We start from the raw sequence: 23,902 nt of genomic DNA, 5'->3' as shown, positions 1-23,902 counted from the left end.
GCGGTTGTTTGAAGGCCAGTAGTGGGGGTGTGGGGATGACCTTGGCAAGATGTCCATCCTCGCTGATGATGTGTTGGAGGCTGCGAAGAAGATGTCGTAGTTTCTCCGCCCCAGGAAAGTACTGGACGACGAAGGGTACTCTGTCAGTGGTGTCCCGTGTTTGTCTTCTGAGGAGGTCGGTGCGGTTTTTTGCTGTGGCGCGGTGGAACTGTCGATCAATGAGTCGAGCGCCATATCCCGTTCGTACGAGGGCATCTTTCAGCATCTGTAGGTGTCTGTTGCGCTCCTCCTTGTCTGAGCAGATCCTGTGTATACGGAGGGCTTGTCCATAGGGGATGGCTTCTTTAATGTGTTTCGGGTGAAAGCTGGAGAAGTGGAGCATCGTGAGATTATCTGTGGGCTTGCGGTAAAGCGAGGTGCTGAGGTGACCGTCCTTGATGGAGACGAGTGTGTCCAAGAATGGAACTGAATTTGGAGAATAGTCCATGGTGAGTTTGATGGTGGGATGGAACTTATTGATGTCATCGTGTAGTCGTTTCAGTGATGTCTCGCCGTGGGTCCAAAGGAAAAAAATGTCATCGATGTATCTGGTGTATAGCATCGGTTGAAAGTCCTGTGTGGTGAGGAAGTCCTGTTCAAACTTGTGCATGAAGATGTTGGCATATTGAGGTGCAAATTTGGTCCCCATGGCTGTTCCGTGCGTCTGGATGAAGAGTACCCGAAGTACCCGAAGCGTGGTACATTGGCGAGACCATGCAGACACTGCGACAACGAATAAACGGGCATCGTGCGACTATCAACAGGCAGGACTGTTCCCTTCCAGTTGGGGAACACTTCAGCAGTCAAGGACATTCAGCCTCTGATCTCCGGGTCAGCATTCTACAAGGAGGCCTTCAGGAGACGCGACAACGCAAAATTGCTGAGCAAAAACTTATAGCTAAGTTCCGCACGCATGAATGCGGACTCAACCGGGATCTGGGATTCATGTTGCATTACATTCGGCCCCCACCAACAAGCCTGGACTTGCAGAGGCCTACCGACTGAACTGGCTTGGGACAATTCACACCTCTTTAACCTGGAGTTACCTCTCTCTCTGCATCTTTGATGATTTGATTGCCTGCAGGTGCTCGCATTCCGGGGCATCTCTGACTGTGTCTATATAAACATTTCTGGAACAAGCCTTTCCATTCACCTGAAGAAGGAGCCGTGCTCCGAAAGCTCGTGTTTGAAACAAACCTGTTGGACTTTAACCTGGTGTTGTAAGACTTCTTACTGTGCTCACCCCAGTCCAACGCCGGCATCTCCACATCAGGTTTTTTCTAAACAGTGGTCAAACAATTTTCTACTGGAACAAATTGTTTGTCCTGATAACATTTTGCAGAATGAATTGCAGACATATCTTAATGAATTAAGAATGAATAATTGTGAAATAAGTTTGTATAATTGTTACAGAATCTTCCATGAAGTCAAAAAACACTTTGCATTGCTCAGTGTTCATTGCTGTAGAAAACACTTTCAGTCACTAATTTCCCAGGTGTACTTGAGTGGGACGTTTTTCATTTTCTCCTCGAATATTCTATCAAACATCTCATTTTCAGCCACTGTGAAATTATTTTTCCAGTCTCCCACTGTCCCTAAAGAAAGTATAAGAGATGGTAAGTTAGGCAATGGGCAAGAATGGTCTTAATGCTAATAAGCACTCTACGGTTGTTAGATCTCCATTATTATAGCCATCTTCTGAAGTCAGTCTTGGACAACTTTGGGCTACAAACTCATCCAGGTCTGATTATTGATATTTTGTAACCGCTGATGGAAAGGTTTGTTAATCGGTAATGTAATCAGATTGTCAGTTTTAACCTGCAACTCTAGGAAATTTCAAGATAAATATTGTCATTCACTGAAAATTTTGAAAAGTGTCTCCTATTGCATTTCTTAATGCTACTTCTGGAGCTGGTGAATATCTGGGATGATTCACTTTACTCCTCACTCTTTTGGAATGCCCATGCCACAACAAGAAAATGGCCATAATGGGTTTTTTTTAATGGTAAACTTGGAGCCCTTTTAATGGTAGTTGGATAGAATTAATTAATTTGACAGAGCTTAATGTATACCTTTTCTCATAAATCCCGCAGCTGAATTATTGAAGATAGGAAATCCTATATTTTCATAGTTTGATTTTGGGTTTGACTTCATATTCTTAAAGGTAGAGCGCTCCACAATTATGTCAACGTGTTTGTTATCCAAAGACCTTCCAAGAAAATTGCTGAATTTCAGTACTGCCACTCTCAGATCCTAGATTACAAGAACATTCATAATTAGTATTCCATTGCGTGCATGAGAGAGAACTGGAAGTGAGTAGCTCACCTCTTGACTTCCTAAAGCCTGCACACCACCTACAAGGCACAAGTCAAGAGTACAGTATAATACTCTCCACTTGTCTGGATGAGTGAGTGCAGGTTCAACAAAACTCAAGACACTCAACACCAGGACAAAGCAGCCTTCTTGATTAGCAATCCATCTATCACCTTAAACAGTCATTCCCTTCAGACATATGCACAGAGCAGCATAAACCATATTCAAGATGTGCTGTAGCAACTCTGATCAACTAGACTGACAGGGGCAGCAGTAGCATAGGAATATCACCTGGTAGTTCCCCTCCAAGTCACATATCATCCTGACTTGGAACTATATCACTATTCCTTCGTTATTGCTGGCCTAGGCAGTGATGCGCACATTCTGTGAATGAATTTTTAAAAAATCATAGAATTTACAGTGTAGAAGGAGGCCATTCGGCCCAACAAGTTTGCACCGGCCCTTGAAAAGAGCACCCTATTTAGGCCCACACCTCCACCTTATCCCAGTAACCCCACCTAACATTTTTTGGACACTAAGGGTAATTTAGCATCGTCAAAATACCTAACCTGCACATCTTGCGTGGGAGGAATCCGGAGCAAACCCACGCAGACACAGGGAGAACATGCAAACTGCACAGACAGTGACCCAAGCCAGGAATCGAACCTGGAGCTGTGAAGCAACAGTGCTAACCACTTACCGTGCTGCCCGCAAAAATTATTGACTAAACCTTTGAAAGCAATGAGTTATAGCTGGTACCTCCACAACCTTGAATCTTACTGGTGTATTTTAATAAAGCAGGTCATTATGTATTATAAAGATGTCAACGGGTTCTTAATGGGAACAATGCATTGCATTTTACAGATGTAGAAGACTTGTGCTTTCTCCCAGGTACAGGTAAATATAATGCAACTGGAAATAAGTTATAGAAAATGAAATTAGACAAAATGATGAGATAAACTAAGCATTGATTGAAAAAAGCAGATCCGTTTCTAGATCCCGACAGGAATGGTAGGGTTGGAGATGGCTGGTGGTAATGAAGTGGAGATTCGTTATTGCCTAATCTATGATGACAACACAAAATGTAAGCCTGTACTAAAGCAATGGTAAAAAATTGGTGCAAACATTATCTTAAGTGTAGAAGCGTTTAATAGCCTTTACACTAAGCCTAAATTAAAATCAGAAGTTTGTTAAATCATTCCATCAACATACATTAACCTTAGGCTAATAACACTGGTTTAAAAAGTTGCCTCAGCGCCAGGGACCCACATTCGATTCCAACTTTCGGTGACTGGAGTTTGTACATTTTCCCCTGCGTGGGCTTCCTCCGGATGGATGGATAATAGACCATTGTCATAATCAGAGGATGTAATAATCTTTATTAGTGTCACAAGTAGGTTTACGTTAACACTGCAGTGTAGTTACTGTTAAATTGTTGGTGACTGACTAGAATAATGCAATAGTTAATTCTCCTTCATCCTCAATGTTATTGGTAGTTTTAAACTTCACATGGCCACTGCTGTTGTGAAATATGTTTGAAGTTCTTTTCAGATTCAAATAGGCACGGTGCTTTAAATGCTTTAAATCAAAATACACCAAATGCCGTCAAGTGTTGGTGGGCAAGGTTCACACAAATAAAATTTAAATGTAATTCTCTGTCGTGATAAGTCAAATGATTATTCATAGGAGTTGTAACAATAACTTGTACTTTAAGTTTGCTGTAGAAATAAAAGTACCAGGTCTTGCATCTGGGAAGCTTGGGGCAGGCGTGTGCCAGATCTGGTCTGAGGATTTTATGAATTTTGGGTCCTTTAGGCCGAGCATGTACTTAGATTGTATAAGGAATAACAGGGATTTGTTCAAATTGCTACTCAGGGCGCCAGCTTCAAGTGTAGTCTGTTTTTGGGTCCTTCCGGAATTTGAAATGACAGATAAAGGGTCTGGTACTTGTAGTAAAATATCCAAAGGCATTTCATAACAGCATTATTATTTTTTTTTATTGAGGTTATGGAGATAGGAGGGCATGTGAACCAAAGCTTGGTTAAAGAGTTGAAGGAATAATTTAAAGGCAAAAAAAGAGGTAGAGAAGTGCAGAGATTTTAGGAAGGAACTCCAGACCTTAGGGCCTTAAGAAACCAGGGTTAGAGCAGTGCAGGCATCTTAGATGGTTGTGGGGTTAGTGAAAATGACAAAGATAGGAGGAGAGAGACCATAGTGATTTGAAAACAAGGAGGAGAATTTTAAAGTTCACGTTTCTGAAGCAGGAGCTAGTCTAGGGTAGTGAGCACAAAAGTAATGCGTGAAAGGAAATTTTGTGCATTTAAGGACACAGGAACAGAATTTTGGATGACCTCAAGTTTTTAGAGTATGTGCGAGTCTGGCCAGGAGTGTGTTGGATTAGTCACAACACACGAGGGTTTCAGCATCAAATGAGTTGGTAAGGTTAGTAGGTGGGGGCAGTGTGGAGGGGGTGTTGGGCGTGCTGCAAGGGCGGAAATAAATTCTTAGTGATGGTGCAAATATGTATTCAAAACTAATTTTTTAATTTTACAGTACCCACTTCTTTTTTCCAGTTAAGCGGCAATTTAGCGTAGCCAACCAACCTACCCGGCTCATCTTTGGGTTATGAGGGTGAAACCCACGCAGACACGTGGAGAATGTGTAAACTCCACACGGACAGTGACCCAGAGCCGAGATTGAACCCGGGTCCTCGTCGAGGAAACTCGCCTTGGGGTCAAATATAAATGCAATTTACCTTGATTATCTCTTCATATGAATGGAACATAATGTTGAATTCATGTCTGTGATTGTACCAGTTCCTAACATGGTTAAACCAGCAGTCATTAACCACTATAATAAAAACAAAAGATTGAAATCTTGACAGGACTGTTAAATGGATAAAATAATTGAGCTAAAGAAATATATTCTTTTTCAGAAATCCTTTTGAGGAATGAGATAACCCTACATTCTTTTCACACTCCGCATCTCCCACAATGGGCAGCCTTGAATTTACCTGTGTTGGGCGCGATTGGAAGGGGGGAGCAGAGAGGCTGCGTTTTCTACTACTGTCCGAGATCAAGCAAAAGGCACGATATCCAGCCAGCGTGAAACACATCTGGACAAAGGCACTGCGAGGCTGGGGTGGAAGGTGTGTGGTAGGCACCGGGTCCAATGGGACTTGGCAGGTGGTTTGAAGGTGGCAGTTATCAAACTGCTGGATGCACAGGAAGCTCTCCATAATGGCAGGAGCATCTGCTGGACTGCAATACAGCTGGGCAGTCAACTCCACTCTCCTTGAGACAGTAAGTGCCAAACAGGATATCCTCATGCTGCAAGATGGCAAGAGGAAGTCACCCCACCAAACAAGGAAAGCTTGGGCAGAGGTGGCAACCAAGGTCAGCCAGCATGTGGTGCACCACCTGCGTGCAGAGCTAGGTTCTCCAGTCGTGAGAGCCAGGGGTTTAGAGGGAAGGTAAGAGTCCAGTGGACAAAAATTAGAATCCTTACAGTGCAGAAGGAGGCCATTCGGCCCATCGAGCCTGCTCCAATCCTTTGAAAGAGCACTCTATCACTGTAGCCCCACCTAACTTTTTGGATACTAAGGGGCAATTTAGCATAGCCAATCCACCCAACCTGCACACCTTTGGACTTTGAGGAAACCGGGTGTGCAGAGGAAACCCGCGCAGACACGGGGAGAAAGTGCAAACTCCATACAGATAGTTACTCAAGTTTGAATCCAAGTCCATCGCTCTGTGAGGCGCAGTGCCACTGTGCTGCCCATTGTGGGAGATGCGGAGAGTGAAAAGAATGTAGTGTCTCATTCCTCAAAAGGATTTCTGAAAAAGTGTCCCAGTGATTCAGCAATTACAAAGCCACAATGATGCCATTGATATCAGTTACCAGGCTGTGTAGTATGGACATTGACTGCGCAAAAAGTTATAGTTTTGACTATCTTGGGCTCTCAGATGAATCATCCTTCAGAGCCAGCCAGGATCCCCAAGATCCTCCAATGACACCTGAGGAGGTGCTACTGAGGTGCCCTCTCTCCACAAATCACCAGCGCGGATACAGGCACATTGATGGGCAATAGTGTGCCGGCTCAGAGAGTAGTGCACAGTGGTGAAAGCACATCAGGTTCACATGAGGAGCTGGAGAAGGCAGAGAGTTCCCAGTGTTCCTACATTCAGAGGACCATGCCGAGTCCAAGGCAGATGATGAGCTGGAGTCATCCTTCAGTCGGTAGATGCTGGATGTCCAAGGGGATGGACAGGGATATCGGGCAGAGATCCCTGAGGGTCTGTAAGCCATTGAGGCCATGTGAAGCATAAGCACTGCGTTGACCCTAGGTAGAGTGCACATCCTCCATTGAGGGAGTGGCGACTCATGGAGAAAAAGCTCCAGGAACAGAATCAGGGGTTCCTGGGGTTGCAATCGGACCTGCAAGCCCACACAGGCAACACACACAGAGGTGACACTCGTAAAAGTAAATTAAGGTACAGCGAGTATAGGAAGGGTTTTTCAAAAGTGACTTTCATAGAATTTACAGTGCAGGAGGCTGCCATTTGGCCCATCAAGTCTGCACCGGCCCTTACCAAGAGCATCCTACTGAAGCCCACGTATCTACCCTATCCCCGTAACTCAGTAACCCCCACTTAACATTTTTTGGACACCAAGGACAATTTAGCATGGCCAATCCACGTAACCCATACATCTTTGGACTGTGGGAGGAAACCAGAGCACCCTGAGGAAACCCACGCAGACACTGCACAGATCGTGACCCAAGCCAGAATCAAACTTGGTCCCTGGTGCTGTGAAGCAACAGTGCTAACCACTGTGCTACCGTGCCGCCCCTAATTAGAAATTTAAAAGAATGTGATAGGTTAAAATTGAACCTTAAATGAACTTACCTGGACCGGATTGCGAAGAAGTCTAGCAAAGCTGAATTTGCAGTAAACATTCCACTGAGCAGCCCCTTGTGTCAGATTTTAACCTTTGTCCAAGTCTCCAGCTGGTTTAGCACAGGGCTAAATCACTGGCTTTGAAGGCAGGCCAGCAGCACGGTTCAATTCCCGTACCAGCCTCCCCGAACAGGCGCCGGAATGTGGCGACGAGGGGCTTTTCACAGTAACTTCATTTGATGCCAACTTGTGACAATAAGCGATTTTCATTTCATTTCATTTTTCAGTTCAGCTGCTAACCTGGTGACAATGCCGATAAAGATTGTGCAATGGGAATCACGGCTGAGGAAATAAATTGCTGATTCACTTTAATCCTTTACAGGGTTCAACATTTCACAACCAACTACAGTACAATTGGAATTTAATATCTTATCTCAAGGTTTATTAAAAAAGCTGTGTAGGTCTGCAAATGTACCTAAATTTACTCTCTGGCAATTATTGTTAGAAACTAACAAATCTATTTCAGCTGATGCCATTTGATAAGAAGCTGTCATTTGGAAGGAAAATTGGAAAGATTTTTCCACACTTCAGAGTTTGAATAAGATGCACCAATGTGACTTGCCAGGCTCGACATTCCTGGTGTAAATATATATATTATATAGACAGTGCATACCGATCTGAAGGCGAGAGCAATTTATGTCACCTTACCTTGGCCATTCAGAAATGTCTGCAGAAAAGTTCCAAAGTTTTCTGGGGTTTCCAAATAATTTGCAAACTTATGAAAATGATAGTAAGAAACTGCAACATCCTTGGGGTTTCTGTACACATAGATAACCTGTCAAGTAAAATATAATTGTAAATTGTGATAGTGTTCATTTAAGGATAACACCTTTCATCTTTGCTATTTCCTTCGAGTGTGCATTGATGAATTTGAATCATATTATTGATTGTATTTATGTTACAAGAGTGCTACAAGAGCGTCATTACAGGGGTGTAGGTTGCAAGGGTGACATTATCAAGTCTTATGTCTGGTTAAACACCTTCAGTACCTTTGCACATAGTTGGGAATCGCTAAGCTTCCATATCATTAAACCTGTGACTTGTGTAAGTGAGGTATGTCCTTCCGAATTGGACAAACAGAACTGTTACATAGAAACATAGAAAATAGGAGTAAAAGTAGGCCATTTGGCCCTTCAAGGCTGCTTGGCCATTTAATATGATCAGAGCTGATCATCCAATATCTAACTCCTTCTTGAAAACATAGGGCTCAATTCAACAAAATGGGAACAAAGTCCCCTAGGGAGCGCGTTTAGCCGCGTGCAATGCCGAGAAGCACATGGCTATACAATGGGACTCGCTTTGTATAAAGGGCCTCAATGGGGAACCCGTGGCTGAAGCCGCTTAAAGGGCATCTTTTGCACACCAGGCTCCTCCTGAAGACTGCCACCCCCCCCCCCCCCCCCCCCACAGCCAGTGTGAGGATTCCAGGCCTGTCCCACACCTCCCCAGGGCACCCAGGCTGATCGCACATGTGCAAAACATACCAGCTTGGCACCTTTGCAATGCCAGGCTGGCACCAGGTGGCACTGCCAGAGACACTGTCACTGTGCCAATCTGGCACTGCCAGGGTTCCCAGCACTGCCAGGGCACCACTCTGTCCAAAGGGCATGGAGCTGGGGGCCTCCGATCCCCTGAGAAAAGCCTGTGAATGCCATTCCATCTGGTCCCCATTGAATCGCAAAGCTTTTGTACCTTGGGAATCTGCACAATGGAGTGAGACTAACTGTCAAATTTGCCAAATGTGGCGGGATTTATATTGCAACGTCTTGCAAGATCTTATTGGATCTCGTGAGGTGTTGCGAGCTGCGTAGACCCGGGGAGCAGGGTCTTCTGTCTTTTATCAGCCACGGCGAGCCGCTTTTCAAGCACAACGTGGTCATTGGATTGCGCCCACAATATTTGGGCCTCAACTGGTTTCTGTGGTTGTGGGTGAAGAAAGTTTCCTCATCTCAGTCCTACAGGGGCTGATTTAGCTCACTGGGCTAAATCGCTGGCTTTTAAAGCAGACCACGCAGGCCAGCAGCACGGTTCGATTCCCGTATCAGCCTCCCCGGACAGGCGCCGGAATGTGGCGACTAGGGGCTTTTCACAGTAACTTCATTGAAGCCTACTCGTGACAATAAGCAAATTTCATTTTTTACATGGTTTATCCCATATCCTTAGACTGTGACTCCTGGTTATGGACTTCCTTGCCAGCGGGAAAATCCTTCCTGCATCTACCCTGTCTAGTCTTATTAGAGAATTTAGTAGGTTTCTATGAGAGCCCCCCTCATCCTTCTCAACCCCAGTGAATATAATCCGAACCGATTCACTCTTTCCTCAAACGTCAGTTCCGCCATTCCAGCAATCAGTCTAGTAAACCTTTGCTTCAGTCCCTCTCTAGCAAGAACATCTAGGAGACCAAAACTGCACACACTATTCCAGGTGTGGTCTCACTAAAACAGTAATTGTGTTTCAAGTTACAAATTAAATTATTAATTAAGGCCTGTATAATTGCAGCAAGACAACCCTACTCCTGTACTTAAATCCTCTCACTGTGAAGGCCAACATACTATTTGCCTTCTTTCCCGCTGTTGCAACTGCCTGCTTACTTTCAGTGACTAATGCAAAAGGCCACCCAGGTCTTGTTGCACATTCTCCTCTCTCTATCTATAGCCATTCAAATAATAACCTGTCTTACTGTTTTTGTTCCCAAAGTTGATAACCACCAGGTGGATTCTTCAGTAGCTTGGCTCAAAAACCCTTAAATGTAGTGGTGAAGTTCAGCCTGGTAGATATCCAGCTGATCAACAAAAATACAGAACTGATTATCGATGTGCTGTAGAAGCAACCACTAGTATCTTGTAGAGTACATAAACGAGAACAATAGGACCAGGATTAGGCTATTTAATATTTTGAGCCTCCTCCACTACATGATCCCAGCTGATCTTCTACCTCAACCCCACTTCCTAATCCATCTCCCGGCTTCCCACACCTCCCCCAACCAACTCCCCCTTAATTCATTAATATTCAAAAATCTATCAACCTCAGTCTTGAATGTAATGATTAACCAAGCAGCCACATCCCTGTGAAGTCAAGAATTCAAAAAACAAAATGACCGCATCCTTTTTAATTAAGACATTTATCCTCACCTCAGTTCTAAATGGACGACCCCTTACTTTGAGAATGTTCCAATACAAACTCTGCTCGAGATGATTCTGAAGCTTTATCTGGAACTTGCACATTTTGAATGAAAGAATGACTATCATACACGTTTATCTCAAATTGTGCTTTAGTTTGGGCCTCTAGATCAATTTCAAGATGGCCTTGGGAGAGTAAAATCTTACCTTGGTCTTTTTGTTCTTCAGAGCTTTTGGTATCAGTTGATAAGGTAGATGTGTAAAAAAACAAACGGGGTGATGGGCGGTCATCGGTATTAATTTTGTTATGTGTAATCTCCAGCCAGGGAACTACAGAATAGGATAATTCACACTCTTCTGTTTGTAGATCTCCATCCATGTAAATGTGTTTTATAATATTCTGCATCCATATTGTTCCTTTATTTTGATAAGAGTTCAGAATAGTCATTAACTAATCTCTTCAAATGCTTCCAGTTAATGTGAGTCGCATTTTATGGAAAGCAAAGGGGGTGTACGTTATAATGAACAATATCTTAATGTATCAGTTTTCTACAAATATTTATTGACACAAATTATACAAATTCAAGATCATTTTACATGCTAAAATAGGTTTCCCCAAGATCTCTGCAAGGTATCTGAATTATACCAGTCAATTTGCTCTTCAGAGCTGCAGGTGACAAAACTAATTTGATTTTTAGGTGTTCACTCTCCCCGATTGTGGATAATTAGAACAAATTGAAGAAAGAGCTCTAACAATCTCTTCCTCTCTGCTTAGTAACTAACTTCACACCAAACATTGTCTACCTCTATTAAGGTACGATATTTTGCATTCCAATTGGTATTTACTACTTTTACATCTATTAGTTACAGCACCCTGGGCAAATGCATAGTCAATTCCAGCTCACGTGCCCTGGAGGCACAACACAAGTCAATTAACCATTAATTCTTATAACAATTCCCAATTGCCCTTGGCTGCCCAATAATTACAGAAATTAATAATTAATTTGTAAGTTGAAACACAATTACTGTTTATTTATAACAAGATTAATGCTGAAATATGTAGTAAATACTACTGGGTAACAATACATTAGCCTATTACTCCCTTTAACCATCCCACCCTCTATCCACACAGACAAGACAGACATACACAGGGTGAGGGGTGGAGTGGGGGGGGGGGGGGGGGGGGCACGATGGGGTGAAAATAATAGGGATGAAGGTCAAAGATAAAGCTGGTAATGGTCTTCTTTGCAGAGTCATTAATTCAGGGTCCTGATAGTTCAGGAAAAGAGCATAGTACTCAGAGGCAGCAGCATTTTTTCTGGAGAGATACTTCAGTTCTTATCAAACTGGACCTTCAGCTCAAGCTTCACGTCTGGCCTATATCTTTCTGCAGAGCCACTTTATTTTACATCAAACCTTACTTTCAGTGCGTGATTTGACTTCAGGCCTTTGCACTCTCAAGAGAATGACTTACTGAAGAGAAAGAGTCAGCCCCGACAGTAGCTTTCTGAAGAGGGTTAGTTAAATCATTTTGGAGTGAGTTAGTTGGAACTCTCCATCCAGGCTGTAGAATCAAACGTGAAAACAAATTTGAAGCTTGTGGCTCTGACATTTCAATAGGATCAGATCCTATCACCATCTATTACTGGGCAGCGTGCAACCTTTTAGGCCCATTCATTGGCCACCAGCCAAATCAATCAAACCGAGTCATCACTGCCACTGGCCAATGCAATCACCAGTCTAAAACAGGACAGCCTTCTGGAACCTTCTGTTTGAACTAAAGGCACAGGCTACTGCTCCCTACTGCTTGAATTAAATAAACTGGCTGCTCTGAAGACACATGCCCATAAATCATCCATAAATCATAAATGTAACGGCAAAAATGAAAGAACAGGGTAATGAGGGGAGAAACAGGAACTCACAGGAAGGACCCTTTCATGTTATACTACAGCAATCTTTCTCCTTTAACTTACTCCCCCAGAGATTCTCTCCCCAATTACATGGCATCAGAATCCATTCTCTTGACATGTAGTTATCAGGCCAGCTTCACTCCCCTTACTCTAAAAGTAGATTGTGAGATAAACAGACTAAATACTTAACAATTCAGAAAAATGTGCACAAACATATGCACAGCTCACGTATTCCATCTTTCCAACTGTCCCAGAACCTCTCTCCCATCTACACATTAGATTTGATATCCTTTACATACATCCCCAACATTGTGAACAATTTCTTCTGAATGATCACAACCTTAACTGGCACAATCATGCCAGGACAAAGGCAAAATCCATTCTCATGCACATTTGCGAATAGGCAAATGCATGTATATGTGAACACAGACAAGGATGCACATGTATCGGAAAGTAATGGGTATGGCAATAGTACCCCATTGTGGCCAGAACCATAGATTTTTAGTTAATAATTATAATCTTCATTAGTGTCACAAGTAGGCTTACATTACAGAGCCAGGGTCCCACGTTCAATTCCTGGCTTGGGTCACTGTGCGGAGTCTGCACGTTCTTCCCGCGTCTGCATGGGTTTCCTCCGGGTGCTCTGGCTTCCATCCACAAGCCCCGAAAGATGTGCTCTTAGGTAATTTTGCACATGCCCACACTTATCTCTCAATATCTTGATCGACAAAACTTCAGTAAGATCAGGCCAGCTACTGGCAGCTTTGTTTCACAATTGGTGAACATAAAGGGCAACAGATATAATTGGGCTCACATAATTTACATGACGCAACTTGTCTTCACATAATAACACAAAATACAATTTTTGTAGCGGAGTTTGTTTGACTTTGCCATTCGCTTCTTTTTCCTATTTCCTGGACCATTGAACAACAGAACCATGGAATTCTACAGAACAGAAAAAGGTCACTCAACCCATCATGTCTGTGCTGACTCCATGGACTCTATGGTATGAAAATTAATTATTTACATTTATTAACATGTTCCTCAACCAGAGGAAACAGGTTTTCCCCATGCGGCATGTCAAAGTCCTTCATTATGCTAATACCTCTATCTCTTCAGCCTATTCTACTGCAGAGGATATTGTCCCAGTATCTCAGTCCTTCCAGAATCTGATATCATTCTTACAAATCTATGTGCAGCACACTCTGTCTGGTCCTAATGTTCCGGGAGCAGTCATTACTGCACAAAGCACTCCAACCGGAGCTTAATTAAAAACCATGTCTAAATTTATCATCACTTATTTGCTCTTATTTATAATGATTTATGGCTTTATTGTCATTCAACCGGATTTTAAAGGAATAATGTATTTGAACCTCAAGGTCTCTCCATTTATTGACATGTTCCAGTGTTCTATTGAGTGTATCCTCTTGCTCCTGGTTTATTTTCCAAAATGTATGCAGTTAAATTGCATCTGCCAGTTGTCCGCCCACTTTGCTAATCTGCATATGTTTTCTCTAGTCATTACGGGTAGCACGATAGCATAGTGGTTAGCATAGTTGCTTCACAGCTCCAGGGTCCCAGGTTCGATTCCCAGCTTGGGTCACTATCTGTGCGGTGTCTGCACATTCTCCCCGTGTCTGCGTGGGTTTCCTCTGAGTGCTCCGGTTTCCTCCCAAATATAAAGATGTGCGGGTTAGGTGGATTGGCCATGCTAAATTGTCCTTAGTGTCCAATAAATGTTAAGTGGGGGTTATGGGGATCAGGTAGATACGTGGGCTTCAGTAGGGTGCTCTTTGTAAGGGCTGGTGCAGACTTGATGCACTGTAGATTCTATGATTAAACAATTTTGCTGCCTGTCTATCTACCTATTCAGTTATCCCTTCATCCCCTTTCCCTCCATCCACAAACCAATCTGTATTTTAATATTGGTGTTGTTATTGGCTGAATCACTAATGATAAGAAAGAATTCACAGCGTTAGAATCCTTTGTGTAAGGAAGTTATCTCTTGCTCCATGTTCTAAATCTCTTACATTCTCAATCTTGTATCTATCACTTCTGGTGGCGGCCATGAAGTGAGCGGTCGCACATTTGGTGGCTTCCGCTCAAGGTGGTATTTTTCGGCCCTTTCCCCGTGTGAAGGGTGAGTTTTTGGATGGAAAGAAGTGTAGGAGTACTTGGAGAAGTTGTAGCTCCTCTGGTGTGGCTGATGAATGGATCAACAAACTAGGATTGGGGCGAGAAGAAAAGAGTTGCTGGAGCAAGACAGTCTTCGAGGCGCGCCGCATGTTAAGATGACGAAGGGCAAAGGAGCTGTTCTGCCCGCCCAGTGGTCAATGGAACAGTTATTGGAATTTCTGAATGCTAAATTCATCCAGCCGAGGAAGGAAAGACCTGGCCAAAATGGTGGAGCCAATCAAAGCAGGCATCAAGAGAGTGGAGCAGAGGCTGGAGTCCCAGGGCTGGGCGATCCAGAAAGTAGAGGCGGCGGTGGGGGAGCACAAGGAGCAGTGGCCTCATTGGTGGCCAAGGTGGGGGTGATGTGGAGACCACGAAAAGACTGAAGGAGAAGGTGGGTGATCTGGAGAATCACTCCAGAAGACAGAATTTGAGGATTGTGGGGATGCCCGAGGGTTTTGAAGGTGCAGAGGCCAGCACGTATGTGGCCAAAATTCTGGAACAATTGATGAGGGAGGGGGCCTTTGAGCGGCTCCTGGAAGTCAATCGAGCGCACAGGGCAAGCCTTTAACTGGCCCCTGGAGGTCAGGCGAGCGCACAGGCCGAGCTGCCAAGGGCTTAGGTGGTGCAGTTGCACCGATTTCTGAATAAAGAGAAGATCCTACGATGGGCGAGGCAGACGAGGAAGTACACCTGGAAAGGGGACGAGCTGCGGATGTACCAAAACGTGGATGCAGAGCTGGCGAAGATGAGATCAGGATTAACCGTGTCAATGTTAATGGGGGCAGCACGGTAGCATGGTGGTTAGCATAAATGCTTCACAGCTCCAGGGTCCCAGGTTCGATTCCCGGCTGGGTCACTGTCTGTGTGGAGTCTGCACGTCCTCCCCGTGTGTGCGTGGGTTTCCTCCGGGTGCTCCGGTTTCCTCCCACAGTCCAAAGATGTGCGGGTTAGGTGGATTGGCCATGCTAAATTGCCCGTAGTGTCCTAAAAAGTAAGGTTAAGGGGGGTGGGTTGTTGGGTTACGGGTATAGGGTGGATACGTGGGTTTGAGTAGGGTGATCATTGCTCGGCACAACATCGAGGGCCGAAGGGCCTGTTCTGTGCTGTACTGTTCTATGTCTATGTCTATGTCTAATGTTGCCCTCTTCAAGAATATTATATAATAATGTAATAGTCTTTATTGTCACAAGTAAATTCTATGAAATGCTCTAAAGTAGGCTTACATTAACACTGCAATGAAGTTACTGTGAAAGGCCCTGGTAGTGAAGTTTGGGGTGCTGTGCCCGACCCACCTCATGAAGGACGATGGACTGGCAGGAGAAGGAGAACATTTAACTTTGGAGGAGTTTGTGAGGCTATTTCTTTGTTCTCGGGAAACCTTTCCCCTGGAAATGTTCCTTTGGTTTTGATGGCGAGGTGTTCGGAGGACAGGCCCTCCGTGTGAGAGAAGATCAAGTGTGAGTGCACCTTCTTGTGCCTTTTGGGAGTGTGGAACGTACTGGGGGGTTGGGGATTTGGAGGCCTTGTTCAGGGGCCACCATGTTAGCTGGGCGGGCTAGTTAACGGGGGTGCAGTGGGAGGTTGGCAGGAGATAGAAATAGGGGAGGGGGATGGGGTTGTTTTGTTTGGGGGGAGGGCTGCTGACATAGGGAGAAGCTGGAACGGGCAGAGATGGCAAGGCTGGTAGAGGTGATTCTGAGGGTGGACAGAAGGTATTCGGAGTCAGGGTTGTTGAAGGAGAAGCAGAGGCTCCAGATGGAGCTTGGATTAGTGTCCACGGGGAAGGCAGTGGGGCAGCTACGGAAGGCCAGAGAGGCCAAAGGGTCAGTATATGAGTAAGGTGAGAAGGCGAGTAGGATGCTGGCCCACCAGTTGAGGGAGCAGGTGGCGGCGAGGGAACTGGAAGAGTAAAGGACAAGAGCGGAAGGGTGATGTTGGACCTGGTGGGGGTGAATGGACTGTTTGAGACTTTTTACAAGAGATTGTATGAGTCGGAGCCCCTGGCTGGGGTGGAGGGAATGCAACGGTTCTTGGATGGGCAGGAATTTCCCAGGGTGGACGAGGAGTTGGTGCAAGGAGGTGAAGGTGGCAGTGGCGATGCTCGCGAAGTAGGCCTTCGACTGGGTGAAGTGGGAATATTTGTGGGAGGTGCTACAGCAGTGCGGACCCTGGCAGGGGTTTGTTGACTGGGTCTGGTTACTGTACAAGACACCGGTCGCAAATATGCGGGTGAGCTTGGGCTATTTCGGGCTGCATCGCGGGACGAGGCAGGGGTGTCCACTCTCCCTATTGCTCTTTGCCTCGGCTGTAGAACAATTGACATTGGCGCTTAGAGCGTTGAGGGATTGGAAAGGGATTGAGCGGGGAGTGGGGGGGGGGGGTTGAGCACAGGGTTTCGCTGCACGCAGACGATCTGTTATATATTTCGGACCCATTGGGTGGCATTTGGGGCATTATGGGGCTTTTGGAAGATTTTGGCCAGTTTTCCAGGTACAAGTTGAACATGGAAAAGAGTGAGGTTTTTCCAATTCAGACCAGTGGGCAGGAGAGGAGGTTAGGTGAGTTGCAGCTTAAGGTATTGGGGGCGCGTTTTAGACACCTGGGCATTCAGGTGATGTGGAGTTGGGCGCAGCTGCACAAGTTAAATTTGACTTGATTGATGGAGCAGATGAAGAGGGACTTCAAGGGGGACTTCGTTGGCGGGACGGGTGCGGACTGTAAAGATGATGATGCTGCCAAGGTACTTGTTCAATTTCAAAACCTCCCGAACTTTGTCTCAAAATCGTTCTTTAAAAAGGTCAATGCACCGATCTCTGGGTTGTATGGGCACTGACGACCCTGCGGGTCAAAAGGGCTTTTTGGAGTGGGGGCGTCTGCCGTTGCCGAATATAATGAACTACTCCTGGGCGGCCATGGTTAAGAAATGGGTAGTGGGGGAAGGGTCAGTATTTGGGCATTGTTAACAGTGCCTCTGCCATTCTCGCTGGCCAGGCACTCCGTGAGCCCAGTGGTGGTGTCGGCCTTGAAGGTGTGGGAGCAGTTTTTAAAAATATTTTTATTCTCCTTTTTCACATTTGCTCCCAAATTTGCACCCACCAACAATAAACAATAAGCAGTCCCGAATATAATGTCAATCCCCATATCAATAACAACGATCCCATCCTCCCACCAAACCCCAAATAGTAGCCCGCATGTTAACATAAACAAATAACAAAAGGGAATCAGGAATCACCCATAGTCACCATTAACACATACAGTCCCCCTCCCCCCCAACTAATGTTCTCAGTCCTCCAATTTAGGGGGCGGTTTCTCAAAAGTGGAGGACCTGAAGGAAGATTATGAACTGCCCATGGGGAAATTGTTTTAGGTACCTGCAGGTTGTTTTTTTTGTGAAGAATGAGGTGCCGCCTGGGTTACCATCGTTGGGGCTACAAGACAAGATGCTGTCGAAGGAAAAGATAGGGGCGAGCAAGGTGACCAAAGTCTACAAGGAACTGATGTTATGGGAGGAGACACCGATGAGATGTAAAGTGCAAGTGGAAGGAGGAGCTGGGTGGGGAGGTAGAGGCCGGGACGTGGGCTGAGGCCCTGTGGAGGGTGAATACGTTCTCGTCATGTGTGAGGCTAAGCCTCATTCAGTTTTAAATACTTCTCACAGGGCACATATATAGAACATACAGCTATACTGCACGCCTTTGGACTGTGGGAGGAAACCGGAGCACCCGGAGGAAACCCACACAGACACGGGGAGAACTTGCGGACTCCGCACAGACAGTGACCCCAGCGGGGAATCAAACTTGGGACCCTGCCGCTGTGAAGCCACAGTGCTAACCCCTGGCTACTGTGCTACCCTTAAATGGTAGTATGACGGTAAAGCAGATGAATAGTTTTTGAGGGGGTAGAGGATAGATGCGGTCAGTGGCCTGCGAATCTTGTCCACATTTTCTGGGCATGTCCAAAGCTGTAGGGGTTCTGGTAGGGATTTGTGGAGGTAATATCTGAGATGCTTGGGGTGAAGGTGGTCCCGAGTCCAGAGGTAGCGATATTCGGGGTGTCGGAAGATCCGGGAGTCCGGGGGGGGGGGGGGGGGGGGGGGGGGGGGGAGGCGAGAGAGGCCAATGTCTTGGCCTTTGCCTGCCTGATAGCCCAGAGACGGATCTTACTTGGATGGAGCCGCCGAAAGCGGGCATGTGGGTGAGTGACCTGGTGGAATTCCTGAGGCTGGAAAAGGTGAAGTTCGTCCTGAGGGGGTCGGTTGATGGGTTCACTCGGAGGTGGAAGCAGTTCATTGACTTCTTTAAGGAGGATTGAGGAGTCAGCAAGAGGGGGGTAGGGGGTTAAAATGGGGAAGGCAAGAAGGGAGAAGAGGGCGAGAGTGGTGGGGTGGGGGGGGGGGGGGGGGTTGGTGTTGGTTATTTAAAATGTTGCATAATTTTGATTCTGCTTTGATTTGTTTTTATGAAAATACTAAATAAAATATATATTTTTCAAATCGTGTATCTGTGCCCCCTCACTCTAAACCCTTAAACCACTGAAGATGGTCTGGTACTATCCTGACTTTCCCAGTTGTATCACATCATCTATGAACTTTGTTCTCATATTCTAAAATCCCCAAAAGAAATTTCAGGAGAACAGCAAACCTTATAGATGTATGATAGTTTTCTTTAGAAACACAACAATATCTTGTTTGTTGCTGTATGCTAATTGTGACACTACTCCGTTTAGGCTGGTGTCGAAATCCACAGAACACACGGAATAAGAGTAAATACACAGGCACCTACATCAGGATTGGCGGGGCAGACGGATCTGCAGGACCGAGTGATCAATATTTAGCATTGCAACGTTTATGCTGCTATGTTAGATATTTTCTGCTGAAATACTGATAACTGTTTGACCTTTGCACACATCATAAGGATAAGCTTTGTAGGTCCATTGTAAAAACAAAAACGAATCAGGAATTAGCCCAGAATTATATTTATAGTGGAATTCTTGTTTATGTACTAGTATTTTTTAAATTAAACTAATTCACTATATCTATTAGATTTATCATTATATGTTTTCCTCTAATGTATGAGGTATGTACAATTCAAGGGCCTGAATAATCTGGATCCTCTGCTTTTTCTAATTACTTACCAGATTTAGGATAAGTCACCACAAAGACATCAGAATCACGTACATCGTAATTTTCCATTTGATCCAAACGTTCGATGGTATGGATGCTTGACAGGTTGTAACCTTTGTAGTTGAAAAGTTTATTTGGTTGAATACTACTTTCGCCGTCTGCCATGTTTCCACTCCACAACTTTTCAGGTACTGGTTGTCTGTAAATCTTAAGGACAGTTAATATTTACTTTTATCAGTTAATATGTCAAGGGATGACAGTTAGGTGAATACGTTGGAGAAACTAGGCTGTTCTTAGATCAGATCAGATCAGAGAAAGTTAAGGGGAGATTTGATAGAGTTATAATTGGAGTTAATAAAAAGAAACTATTTCTGATGGCAGAAGGATCAATAATAAAAGGATAAATTATTTTATTTTTAATAAACATTTTATTGAGGTATTTTTGGTAAGTAACAACAAAATAACCAATATACATGAAACCATCAACATAGCGCATAAGCCATTTACCTCTCGTACAGGTCCCACCCTTATTGACCCCCTACTCTAATCTAAACTACTCACCCCGCCCCCCCCTTCTGCTGACGATTAATGTCCCGCAAAGAATTCGACGAACAGTTGCCACCCCTGGGCAAACCCTAACAGTGACCCTCTCAAGGCGAACTTTATTTTCTCCAAACAGAGAAAGCTAGCCATGTCCGATGGCAGGTCTCTGACTTTGGGGGCTTTGAGTCCCTCCATGCTAATAGTATCTGTCTCCGGACTACCAGGGAAGAAAAGGCCAGAACATCTGCATCTTTCTCCTCCTGGATTCCCAGGCCTTCTCACACCCCTGAAATCGCCACCTCTGGACTCAGCGCCACCCTTGCTTTTAACACCGTGGACATGACGTCCGCAAACCCCTGCCAAAATCCCCTAAGCTTTGGACATGTCCAAAACATGTGGACGTGGTTCGCCAGTCCTACCGCACATTTTGCGCACCTGTCCTCAACCCCAAAGAATCTGCTCATCCGGGCCATTGTCATGTGAGCCTGGTGAACAACCTTAAATTGTATCAGGCAGAGCCTGGCACATGTTGCGGACGCGTTGACTCTACTCAACGCGTCTGCCCATAGACCATCCTCTATCTCACCTCCCAGCTCCTCCTCCCACTTATGCTTCAGCTCCTCGGTCTGCGTCTCTCTGACCCCATAAGTTCCTTGTAAATGTCCGAGACGCTCCCTGTTCCTACCCACCCTCTGGAAACTACCCTGTCCTGAATCCCCCTTAGCGGTAGGAGCAGGAAGGTTGTCACCTGTTTACGAAGGAAGTCCCACACCGGCAGATACCTGAATTTGTTTCCCCTCGCCAACCCAAACTTTTCCTCCAACGCCCTCATACTCAGAAAGCTCCCCTCTACGAAAATGTCCCCCACCCAAATAGGAATCTTGGGAGGACTGTCATCTTCACTGTTTGCACCCTCCCAGCCAGAGACAACGGAAGCATGTCTCATCTCCGAAAATTGTCCTTTATTTGGTCCACCAGCCGAGCCAGATTCAATTCATGTAGCTGGTCCCATTCCCGCACCACTTGGATACCTAGGTACCTAAAGCTTCCTTTACTAACCTAAACGGCAGCTCTCCCAATCGCCTCTCCTGTCCCCTCGCCTGGAGCACAAACATCTCACTCTTTCCCCCATTAAGCTTATACCCTGAAAACTGGCCAAATTCCCCTAGAGCCCTCATGATTTCTTCCATCCCCTCTATTGGTTCCAAAACGTACAGAACCCCCCCCCCCCAATCAGTCCTCTCCAGCCCCAAGGCTCTCAGAGCAATTGCCAACGCCTCTATAGCTAGCACGAACAACAGTCGGGAGAGAGGGGACATCCCTGTCTCATCCCCCGGTGCAGTCCAAAATAGTCCAATGTTGATCTATTCGTCCCCCCACCCCATCAGCTCCATGAACCCTCTTAGTTTGTTTGCCATTGCTGGCATCCTGCCCGTTTTCGAGCTTGACAGGCAAGTTTGCACAGTGCCCTTCTGTTGCGCCTGACAATGGAGCTATCAGCCATGCAAACTACGAAGGACCTGGGAGCAGCCTGTCGAACAACAACAGCTGGAGCTGACCAGCCTCCATCAGGTAACTTGATACGAACAGCATCTTCCGGAGAGAGCACAGGCAAATCAGTAGCATGAGCATCGTATGTCAGCTTTTGCCAGTTTCTGAGTTGCTGCACCTTTTGCAGCACTGGGAGGTGATCCAGGTCTGGTAAATGAATGGCCGGAACAGTCGACTGCAGGTCATGATTCATAAGGAGTTGTGCTGGAGACATGCCGGTGGACAGAGGGGTTGCCCTGTACGCCAACAGCGCAAGGTTAAAGTCAGAAGCCGAGTCCGCAGCCTTGCAGAGCAATTGCATTATGGACAATTACGATATGGACCCGTTTTTCGACCTTCCTGTTAGATTGCAGGTAATGCGGGCTGGAGGTAATGTGCTTGAACTGATACAGCTTTGCGAAGTTGGACCACTCTTGGCTGTGGAAGCAGGGACCGTTGTCGTTCATGACAGTGAGTGGAATACCATGCCTGGCAAATGTTTCCTTGCAGGTCTTGATGACTGTCCTTGATGTGAGGTTGGACAGTTTCACCACTTCCGGGTAGCTCGGAAAGTAATCGATGATGAGCACATAGTCACGCCCATTGGCGTGAAAAAGGTCGATTCCCACCTTAGACCCCGGAGAGGTCACAATCTCGTTTTGCTGGAGTGTTTCTTTGGGCTGAGCAGACTGGAAACGTTGGCAAGTTGCAGAATTGAGGACCCTATTGGATATGTCCTGGTTGATTCCAGGCGAATAGACAGCCTGCTGGCCCTGCGCCTGCATTTCTCGACACTGAGGAATAATGATATGATCTAGCTTGAGCAGGATTCCCTCGACAACTGTTAGGTTGTCCTTGACATTGAAGAACTGGGGGCATTGCCCTTTCTGCCAACCATTTGCAAGGTGATGCATGACCCGCTGCAGAAGAGGGTCCTTGGCAGTCTTTTCTTGAATGTTGACCACTCTTTCGTCTGAGGCCGGGAGGTTACTGGCACACAGTTGCACCTATGCCTCAATTTGGCGGGTGAAGCCGATCTGTTCACAGGGCGAGATGATGGCACGCGACAGGGCACCCGCAATGATTAGCTCCTTGTCCGGTGTGTAAACCAACTCAAAATCATACCTGCGGAGATGAAGGAGAATGCGCTGAAGCCTGGGCGTCATGTCATTCAAGTCCTTAGGAATGACATAGACTAGGTCAGTCTCTGTGGTCAGTCTCTACTGTGAAGGTTGGTAGACCTAGACGTAGTCATGGAACTTTACAATACCGGTGAGGAGGCCCAGGCATTCTCTTTCTATCTGAGCATACCTCTGCTCAGTGGGAGTCATGGCCCTTGACGCATAAGCCACTGGAGCCCAGGACGAGGAGTCATCCTTCTGGAGGAGCACAGCACCAATGCCGTCCTGGCTGGTGTCCGTGGAGATTTTCGTCTCCCTCTCTGGGACAAAGAACGCTAGTACTGGAGCAGTGGTGAGCCATTCTGCTTGATGTGTGGGTAGCCACTGGAAGGTGGTGAACTTCTTCACCAGATGTCTGAGAGCCGTGGTGTGTGATGTGAGGTTGGGAATGAACTTTCCCAAGAAGTTTACAACACCGAGGAAGCGTAGTACCGTCTTTTTGTCTTCCGGGGTCTTCATGGTGTTGATGGCCTTGACTGTGTCCGAGTCTGGTTGCACATCCTGCTGGGATATTTGATCGCCCAGAAACTTGATTGATGACATGCCAAAGGAGCACGTGGCCTTGTTTAATTTGAGGCCGTTGCCATGGACGTGTTGAAAGACCTGTTTGAGACGCGAAATGGGTTCCTCTGGGGTCGTGGACCTTATGATTACATCATCTACGTAGACCCTCAATGCCCTCCATCATCTGTTCCATGATCTTGTAAAAGATTTCAGAGGCTGAAACAATACCGAATGGCATGCTGTTGTAACAGTACCTTCCGAAAGGTGAATTCAATGTGCAGAGCTTCCAGCTGGACCTGTCCAGTTGTATCTGTCAGAAACCAAGCGATGCATCTAGCTTCGTAAAAATTTGGCGTGTGCCATCTCACTGGTTAGCTCCTCCCACTTCTGGATTGGGTAGTGTTCCTGCATTATGTTCCGGTTAAGATCTTTGGGATCTATACATATGCTCAACTCTCCTGAAGGCTTCTTCACACAGACCATCGAGCTGACCCAGTCAGTCAGT

General features: G+C 45.8%; 1 protein-coding gene across 1 annotated transcript; it reads right to left on the bottom strand.

The window, feature by feature from the left end:
• Nucleotides 1-1,515: 1,515 nt before the first annotated feature.
• On the bottom strand, nucleotides 1,516-19,804 carry LOC119966815 (amine sulfotransferase-like). The gene is given in 7 exon segments (XM_038798791.1): nucleotides 1,516-1,634; nucleotides 2,112-2,292; nucleotides 5,108-5,202; nucleotides 7,959-8,085; nucleotides 10,637-10,696; nucleotides 10,698-10,846; nucleotides 19,651-19,804. Coding segments are annotated over 7 exon segments (885 nt in total).
• Between the last annotated feature and the right edge of the window lie 4,098 nt (nucleotides 19,805-23,902).

This window comes from Scyliorhinus canicula, chromosome 6 (genome assembly GCF_902713615.1).
Source record: "Scyliorhinus canicula chromosome 6, sScyCan1.1, whole genome shotgun sequence".
In the NCBI taxonomy this organism is placed as follows: Eukaryota; Metazoa; Chordata; class Chondrichthyes; order Carcharhiniformes; family Scyliorhinidae; genus Scyliorhinus; species Scyliorhinus canicula.
Note: the sequence above shows the minus strand (reverse complement) of the source record. Positions and strands in the feature narration are given on the sequence as shown.